The sequence below is a fragment of the Nannobrachium achirus genome, assembly GCF_963921795.1.
Source record: "Nannobrachium achirus genome assembly, chromosome: 5".
Taxonomy (NCBI): Eukaryota; Metazoa; Chordata; class Actinopteri; order Myctophiformes; family Myctophidae; genus Nannobrachium; species Nannobrachium achirus.
Genome location: NC_137814.1, coordinates 23788735 through 23798734, shown reverse-complemented (window position 1 = coordinate 23798734; position 10000 = coordinate 23788735). Strand labels below are relative to the sequence as shown.

Sequence of the window (10000 nt, the reverse complement as noted above, 5' to 3'; positions counted from 1 at the left end):
GGGCCAGGAATATGGTGAATAGGCCAGCACCGGGCGCACATAGCCTGTGTGGTTTTGATCTGCAGGCTTTGTGCGCCCGGTGCTGGAGTATGCGGTCCCAGTCTGGCACAGCTCCTTGACTGTTAACCAGACTAAAAGACTGGAAAGAGTTCAGAAAGCTTGCAAAAACATACTTGGACGGAGATACTCAGGATACACAGAGCACCATCACATTGTGCACCCTAGCAGAGAGGTGCATCCAACTGTGTTTGGACTGTTTAAGTCCAACTTCAGAAACTGCAGTCAAATATGGACTGTCATTTCTGAGTGTGACCCTCCTTTGATTTTTTTTAACTGAATGGAGTACAGAACCACTGACTTAACCTTTTGAACCCTAGCATTCCGATTCTGGGAGGAACATGTACAACTGCCAAACATAGAACATTCTAACCAAAACTACTTACTGTATGCACAATGTGAGAGTGAATCTAACATTGCGTTCGTGTGCGTGCGTGCATGTGTGCGTGCGTGTGTGCGTGCGTACCTGCGGCCCACGATGAAGATGGTGGCGGAGATCAGCAGTAGAATTCCAACGCCGCTGACCGACAGCAGCAGGAGGGCGGGGTTAACTCCTTCTCCAATCAGAGGGAAGGGATCTAACGTAGGTGGGGGAGGGGGTTACAGTCGGTCACTTAATATAGTAAAACAGCGGTTCAGAAACGGGACTCGGTTCAGAAAAATCTAATCGCGCGGATCTCAGGATCCAAATGGAACAAAAGCAGATTCAGAATCAACTTTATCGTCACCGGTTTACAGGTGTAAAACAGCGGGTGAAATACGTTTTTGTGCACACTCCAACGTTTTATTTTTCTTCACATGACCAGTTTATGACATCAGACATCCATGACATCAATCCTCTGTGAAGTATAGGCTAGAACCCATATGACTTTCAGCGACGACCAGATTCCCACACTGACTGCAATAATGTATGAAACACAAAAGTTACATATTTCTAAACGTGGAAACTGTTATCGGCGGTACATCTGTGGCTACCTGGCAGTGCAGGCCAGTAGGTCCTTATCAGGCCTTCGAATCAGCTTTAAAAAGTGGTCTCCATATATGGGCATGTTACGTTTGTGATGCCCACTGTCCACCGTCCACTGTCCACCTTCAATGATCTGTGGGAGTTCAATCCTGAGACCTTTCTCCTGGAAGAAAGTTGTGCCCACGGGGGAAATGTCCATTTGAGGTGTGTAGGAGTTGCTGTTGCATGGTGGGAGATTGTATCTTTCACTTCGGGGGATCATACACACACAAACAGAAACAGAACCGCTCCAGTGGATAACCTGCACATCCTGGACTTCAGTCCGTGTCTGGAGACTAGTTATGTAAGCTATTATTCAGTTATTAGTAAGTTATTCTGTGCGGTCTGCAGCAGTTAGAACTCCCACAAACCTTGAGGTGGGAACTGGCAGCCATGACTACCAACAGCAAGACAAAAATAACATGAATGTGCTTACTAAAACTAAAGGAAGAGAAACCGTTAGCTGCATTAAAAATATATAATTGTATGAATTAAAATCGAATTGAAATTGTGTGTGTGTGTGTGTGTGTGTGTGTGTGTGTGTGTGTGTGTGTGTGTGTGTGTGTGTGTGTGTGTGTGTGTGTGTGTGTGTGTGTGCGCGCGCGCGCGAGTGTGCGTCTGGACATGCAAGTGTGAGTGTAAGTAACTTGTACCTAAAGCCGTCAAATTTTAGTGGAGCAAAAAGTAGCATATTCTGCTCTGCGTTGTGGATTAGAAGTATATATTTATATAAACTGTTTAAAAATACTGAAATAAAGTAAAAGTACCTTGAAATTGCAGCACTTTAAAGTTGTACTATGTAACTTTTTTTATAAAACAAATCTTAAAATTCTCCTAACTATTAAATCACAAAAGTTTTAGAAGATCCGCGCCGTGAATTTCAGCCTGTAAAGCCTTCTCTGTATGTAAACTGAGATCCTTGCCGTGGACCGGATCTCGCGCCAAAATTGCGTCATCACACTACCGGCCAATCACAGCGAGGGTTATACAACTGCCGGCCAATCACAGCGCATCTTGAAGTGGGGTCGCTATGGCAGCCATATTTGTTGTCGCCCGTTTGTACCATCCCTTCTCTAGGTAATTTCGCCTACCAGGCAGGGTGAAGGAGTCCGTATCTCTGGAATTACTGAACGCACAGGAACAAGGGACCCCTTAAAAGATAGATCTCAGCGAGGTGGAGGCAGACGCGGGGGTCTGAAGGTACGAAAAACGTCCGAAAGACGCGGACGCGACCGCGGTTTGCTATAGGGCTAATGACCACTAGTTGGGCATCTTACACAGTATGGCTTTAATTTAATGAACTTAGTTTCTTTCCACCTCTGGTATAATGAAACAGACATGATGACACGTTGAGGAATACCTGAGTTGGTGGAGAATTCGAAGGGAGCGCTGAAGTCTCCATAGCCGGCCGCCGTGCGGGCACGCACGTGGAACACGTACACTGTGAGCGCGCTCAGACCGGTGACATCAGCACTGCGCGACAACGTCCTCATGATGCGGTAGGACCTCTCCTTCTGATCCTGAATGCACACAGAAAAAAGAGCATCCATGCCCGACTAAATGTCAAACACTTTTGTCAACCTGGGTGACGTGCAAACAAAACATAGGCCTAATAATAATACATGCATTTGTGAAAAGGTTAAAGCTCTAAGTTCTGACGGTAATCAATGCTTTATAGCAGGGGTCTTCAATGTTTTCAGGCCAAGAACCCCTTAGTTGAGAGAGAGACGAAGCAGGGACCCCCAAAACCTGTTCATAAATTCCATATAGTTTCATTGTTTGACAGCAAAATCATCAGTGTATTTTGGATTCATGTCAATTTGTGTTTTCAGATATTTAACCACTTGAACTGTCAACACTTAATAAACTTGACCTTTCACTCTGTATTTAGACTGCTCTTTTTTCCCTCTAAAGCAAAGCTCTTTGCCAAAAATAGCAGATCTACAAGCTCACAACGCCTCAGAGCGTTGCAAGCTTGTAGATCTGCTATTTTGGCTAAAGTTTTCAGAATATGGACGCTAGGCCATTCAAATGGTTAATATAAAAAAAAAGAAGAAAAAAGGTATCTATCACTCAAAGATTTGGAGGGCCCCCTGGAGTAACTCTGAGGACCCCCTAGGGGTCCCGGACCCCCTGTTGAAGACCCCTGCTTTATAGAAGAGGTTCTAAGGCCACCCCTGTAAATAGCCTTTTCATCAACGGAACCCCTGAATTACATTTATGTCATATTACAGTTATGTAAATGTGTGAATATGTTTGCCTTATAGATACAAGTCACGAGGAAAACATGACAGAATATCCGTTTCCATTAGGACAGATTGAAAATAACCTCATGCAGTTTATTGAACCAATCAAACCCCAGCATCCCTATACTCATATTCGCAACTGGTAGCCGGGGATCCAGTCGCCAAAATGGGAGAGGACCTGTGATGTTCTGCCGCACTTTTTATTTCTGTTTTATCTATTAGTTTGGTCATTAAGGTCCACAGAATGAGAGGCCTGCTCTGCCGGAAACATCGCGAAAAAAAGTTATGGCCATTTGTATATTCACTGTCCCATTGACTCTAGAAATATTAAAAAAAGAAAATAAATCTGCTTTAAGTAGCATGTGAGGGGTCAAACTGGGGGTTCTTCATCATTCTGAATCCATTGCAAGCATTTATTTTGCATGAAAAACATTCCTTGGGCAACATTTTGGCCACCCAAAACTGTGAGAAGTGGAAAAAAAGTGATGACTCATCACTTTTCACATGCTTGCAATGGATTCAGAATGATGAAGAACCCCTAGTTTGACCCCTCACATGCTACTTAAAGCAGATTCTTTTTCTTCTTTTTTTATATTTCTAGTGGAGTCATGGGGCAGTGAATATAAAAATGTCCATAACTTTTTTTCGCGATGTTTCCGGCAGAGCAGGCCTCTGATTCTGTGGACCTTAATGACCAAACTAATAGATAAAACAGAAATAAAAAGTGCGGCAGAAAATCACAGGTTCAACCCTATTCCTTGAGCTTTTGGGCATGTGGATCCCCGACTATGGGTTCTGTTACTCGTGCCACGGCAGCCACTTTGAGAAAGCCATGCTTTGGAGTGTTTGTTCTCTCCGTCTCTCCAGACAGGGAGTGACAGGGGCTGACCTTTTCGTAGAACTTGACCTCGTACTCCAGGATGACCCCGTTGGGTCGCTGGGGCTGTTGCCACGACAACATCAAGCTGTGCCTGGTGACGTCACTGGCCTGGACGGCCGTGACCGGAGAGGGAGCTGAGAGAGAGAGAGAGAGTGACATGGAGAGAGAGAGGGAGAGAGTCAGTTAACGTAATTGTGGGCTCATTGAATGTGAGAAGACTATGTTATCTTCATTATTTATCTATCGAGTTCTCCTCAAAAATGACATAATTTATCAGTCAAGTTCTCCTCAAAAATGTCGTAACCTATTACGTCAATTTAGTCAAGTTCTCCTCGACAGTACAAAGGCAGTGTATCAGTCAAGTTCTCCTCGACCCTTAGCCAATGAGGTGCAGCCAAAGGGTAGATCTTTGTGCCCATACATGGTGTTACATGCGAGCCCACACTGTTTCGTAGGAACAGTATTTCTAGTTTATAAAGTGCCTTTCAAAAAGCAGTTACAAGGTGCTGTACCACGAACCACAAAACAAAGCAATAAAGCCAAAGCGAGTTGAAACAAGGCAAATAAAAGCAATAAAGCAATAACCTGCCCAATGAATCCAATAGAACTTCATAAATGAAACAAAGTGCTTACGAAAACAAATGTGTCTTGAACGGACTCTTAAAGCAGTCAACTAACTCAGCGTTTCTTTTTCTTTCTTTTTTTTTTAGAACGTTAATACAGCTATAGTGTTCCAAAGGAATGGGAGCAACCACTGCAACGTACGGCCCGGTCACCCCAGGGACCCATCCTACAAATGCCTTCTAAATCAGTATTTGTTACATTTTCAAGAATGTTCAGAAATAATACAAATTAAATAGCAGATGTAGGTACAAGCACACAGCGTGGCACTAAGTGACGTACTGTGAGCTTATACATCTAGTAAAAACAATATATGTATCTGCATATGATTTTGGGGATGATTTGTGCGTAAGGTGCAACATTGTTTTCGCACTCAACAGTAAACAAACCAACATAAAGTATAAGTGTGTACAGGGTATCTGCACATTTCTAAAGTGACAATTTAAGGACTTTTAATACCTCTACAAAAATACCAATCATTATCTTAGAAAGTGGCAACATTGCCAACCTGTTCACAATATGTACCTGTGAAACTATAGTCAGACAAATCCGGGGGGCCTGAAACGTTTGAGAACCACCGTGCTAGTTGGCCAATGACTTCAGAGATGCTCTCAAGTCCCATCATGCCTATAGGATCTCAGTTATGCCAGAGTTTAGCTGGAGGAGGAAGTTTTGTGACATCCAGTTATTTATACCAGCTAAGCAATCATATATGACTGCGCTACAGGGGAGAGAGAGAGAGAGAGAGAGAGAGAGAGAGAGAGAGAGAGAGAGAGAGAGATCAAAGCGGCGGGCAGGTTTGTGAATCTGTGCGTGGGAGGTGAGGCCTCACCTACCCATCATGCCTTGCGTCACCTCTAGCACCATAGAATGCAGTGAAACACCATAGATGACAGGTATAAGCAACATGGATAACCAGGATACTGAAACATATACCGTAGCATCACAGATAATCAAATAAGGCTTGTCTGACCATTTAGGCCGGGGTTATTCAGTAATAATGATCACAACATTAAACTACCTTTAAAGCATAAGAAGGTATAAGAACATTCCCACGAGGCTTCATTCACTAGTTGAGGCATAATAACCTCACGTCACCAGGCTTTTCACCACGGAAGAAAGATGTGTGATCCAGTTTAGGAAAAAAAGAAGTAGGGAATGGTAGTGGTAATGGGTTCCGGTGGAGAGGCGTGTATCAAAACAACATCCCACTTCCAGCAGTGGAAGCTTGTGATTGGCTGAACCGGAGGTAGGGAGCGCTCCGTTGTGTTCGCCTGGACAGTGCGGAGGTGCCGCAAGTCGGGGGGGCGAAGATTTACTATTTACTATCGCAAAACTCGACGTGGCGACTCGCTCACTGCCGCTTGCTCTGCGGTGTCTCACGTGGCTCATGGTCACCTGAGACGGCGCGCCTCCGTCATCTCCACCGAAAACAAACGCTCCGCCCTTGGTCCATTGTTGGAACTGGGATGGTGTTTTGATTCCCGCGGTTGAGAGAGAGACACGGAGACTCAATTCAAACTGTGGAAACATCTCCCTTGCAGGACACAGCATTTTATGACACCCATGATCCATCCATCCATCCATCCATCAAATCAATGTCTTCCCATCAGGCTTTATCAGACACAGCTGTAGTTCAAACACATGCACTAAACCAGGGGTCTTCAACAGGGGGTCCGGGACCCCTAGGGGGTCCCCATAGTTACTACAGGGGGTCCTCCAAATCTTTGCGTGTTAGAAACTTTTTTTTTCTCCTTTTTTATATTAACCACTTGAACCCTAGTGTCCATATTCTGAGAACTTTAGCCAAACAAATCTACAAGCTCACAACGCCTCGCAGAAAGAGCTTTGGTGTAGAGGGGAAACAGAGCAGACTTAGTATAGAGTGAAAGGTCAAGTTAAGTATTGACCACTTGGTTCAAGTGATTAAATATCTGAAAACAAAAGTTGACATGAATCCAAAATACACTGACGATCGTGCTGTCAAACAATTAAACTATATGGAACCTATGACAAGGTTGTGGGGGTCCCTAGTTCATCTCTCTCAACTAAGGGATCCTTGGCCTGAAAACGTTGAAGACCCCTGCACTAAACTAATGCATCCAGGTGACCGTCACCACAACAAACCCGGTGACCCAGTACTCCTGAGAACGTGACCTACTTCACACTCCCTCCTATTCCCCGGGGACCCCTCCCCTCTCCCCCCCTCCCTCTCTCCCCATACGTTGGCGTGTCCTCTGTTTATCATATCATATCATCAGACCATATGGTTGGCGTCTGTCGATTGCACTTGACACCTTCCCCATACACACAGACGTGGGTGCGCAGGCACGCACAAGCACAAGCACAAGCACACACACACACACACACGCACACACACACACACACACACACACACACACACACACACACACACACACACACACACACACACACACACACACACACACACGCACACACACACACACACACACACACACACACACACACACACACACACACACACACACGCGCACGCACGCACGCACGCACGCACACACACGCACGCACACGCACGCGCATAAACACTCCCCGCTGTTAAGTTATTTCCCTGAGGCAGCTGGAATCCAGGCAGGTGGGTCTGTTTCCTAAACGCCACAGTGAAAAACTTGAAAACAGAGACAGTTGAGCGGCAACACAAACACACACACACACACTTACACACATGTGTGCGCGGCACGCTAACTTACACCGCCACGCACACGTGCCTTTGGTGGGCCCAAGGGCGAGCGAGAGCGAGGGAGCGTGTGAAAACACCCACATTCTGGCAGACTCTCTGAATGCAAAATGAAACACTTCATAAAGTTGCAGAGCTGTTCCACACGTTCGACCAGGGGTGTCACACCAGATTCTGGGCCCTGGGCACAAGGATTCACTGTGGGCCCCCCATGAATGTTCTTCATAGGGGGAGGGGGTTTAACCCATTTAGACTGGGAGCGCATTTTTACGCATTATTTTGTGCTTTAACTATTGAAAATAGCAGCAAGCTCACAGCGTGGCCCCGAGTGCCGCGCTGCGAGCTTGTAGATCTGCTAATTTTGAATTTTTTTGAAAATGTCTGTGAATATTTCTGTTTCTATGTGAGTGGTGCTCAAACTTTTTCCCAAAATGACATGTATTTGGCCACGGACCCCCATCTCAAAATATTTAGTTCCAGGGACCCCCCAGAAGCAAAGTTTGAGTTACAGATGTTCGTTTAAAAAATACATACCGGTATATTAAAAGATTTGCACACATTTTCACCACTTTTCAAAAACAGCAGATCTACAAGCTTGCAGCGTGGCACTCTGTGCCGCACTGTGAGTTTGTATACCTGCTATTTTTCAATAGCTAAATAATTAAGGCCCCTGCCTCCACCTTGGGCCCTAGTAACTCAGTCCCACAGCAAATGAGCAAGCACACAGCCCCACCGCCCGCATTTGTGTGTGTGTGTATGTGTGTCTGTGTGTGTGTGTGTGTGTGTGTGTGTGTGTGTGTGTGTGTGTGTGTGTGTGTGTGTCTGTGTGTCTGTGTGTGTGTGTGTGTGTGTGTGTGGGTGGGTGCATGCGGGATGAGTGCGAGAGGGTCTGATTAAATGAATATCAAATATATGCATTTTGAATTAAGCAACTTAAAACAATCGGTGTGTGCACGGCGGGGGTGCACACGAAAGCCCTGAGTGAAATGACCCAAGAAGTGTTAAATTGCAAAAATGCTAAATCGAAATCCCCCTTCAACCCCCTGCCTGGAAACATGACTAATATACAGTACATCCTACGTGACACCACGACTATGGCAGGGCCTCCCATGCAGAATCAAGTCCCGCCACCCCTACAGTATAAAGTATAAGGCTCAGTCATATCCTTGAGGACCTGTCTACAAACACACGGGTGTGTGGGAGACAGATGGGCCCGCGCCACACGTATCCGCCGCTAGAACCTGGACCCGGGGAGACAGAGTTGAAGGAGAAGATCTATACCACGCTGACACCAGACCCTGGCTGAACCTACGCCTACGCAGCGCAGCATGCCAGAGCAGGGAGCCTGAGCAGACCGCCGGTCACATAACCATAGCCTGTCCCCTTGTACAGAACACCTCAGGCACGTGCACACAAACATCAAAGGGGGCTCGAGCCCCCAGCCCTTTTATCTGTCTGTAAAAAGTGCCCTCTCCAGACCGTGAATGCAGTTTTCACTATGGTGAAGGAAATGCAAAATGCCCTCTTTCCATGTCGTACCTGGAGGCAGCATTCAAGAGAATTGCCTTTTCCAAACTCTCCTGAACTTGTACGCAGCATCTTATATTGAAAGAATTGCCCTCACTGTGTAGAAACCCATGCCGTTACGCCACATCTCCAGAATTGATTTGATAATGCTTAGTTCAGGGTGGTATCGAGTATCAAAAATAGCCAACCTCCAAGCTCACAACACGTCGCAGCGCGAGGTTGGAGGTCTGCTATGTTCAATATATTCACCAAAAGGCCCTTTTAGAAGTGTCAGCCCCTGCCTCTCTAACATTCTCTGCACGTCCCTAGACCACCTTCACGGCACATAGTAGCCACCCACCTTCCCCCTTGTACAGACCACCTAGGGAGGACGGTCCACTTCCTAGTGGGACCAGAGACGAGGGCGTGGCTGCACAACCCTGAGCTGGAAATATGGACAATGAAGCGTGTGAGCAGCACAAGGGCTCAGAGCGCAAAGGGCGGAAGAACTTTTCACTGATTCTAATTATAAAAATGTAAAATAAATAACACAACATATGTTTAAAAAAAAACATTCCTTTAATATGTTGTTTTTTATTTAAATAATTACAGTCAATGAACAGCTCTCCTGTAACATTCGGAACATTTCAGTTAAGTCCTTTGCCCCAAAAAAGCAACTGGGTTAAGGCAGCAGAAGCTTGTGATTGGCTGCGCGGTGCGCGGAGGTGACGAAAGTCGGGGGGGACGGAGATACACCTAGTCTCGCGTGGCCAGACTGTTGCCTCCGCGATTTGGTCAAGTGCTCCCGGCATACAGTCTGGTAAAGGGAAATAGAAACGATGAGTGCGAGATGAAGCGGAAGTGAAGCCCCCACGTCACTTCTGTTTCAGTCTCACATCGCACACATTTTCATTATATAAATAAAAATCATATAAGCATGTTTAGCTTGCTGCTTAGCAGAAATGACA

At 45.8% G+C, this 10000-nt stretch overlaps 2 protein-coding genes across 5 annotated transcripts in view; one reads left to right on the top strand and one right to left on the bottom strand.

Moving 5' to 3' along the window:
* LOC308285974 (histone H1-like) overlaps positions 1-10000 on the top strand; it is a gene marked incomplete at both ends in the record, with an annotated part of 402459 nt that overhangs the window by 279360 nt on the left and 113099 nt on the right. The gene's annotated exons all lie outside the window — the stretch shown is intronic.
* LOC308286062 (ephrin type-A receptor 4-like) overlaps positions 1-10000 on the bottom strand; it is a gene marked incomplete at both ends in the record, with an annotated part of 87272 nt that overhangs the window by 30192 nt on the left and 47080 nt on the right. The window contains 3 exons of the mRNA XM_080727023.1: positions 524-635; positions 2424-2583; positions 4199-4323. Of these exons, the coding sequence (XP_080583149.1) occupies positions 524-635; positions 2424-2583; positions 4199-4323 (397 nt within the window). The remainder of the gene's footprint in view (positions 1-523; positions 636-2423; positions 2584-4198; positions 4324-10000) is intronic.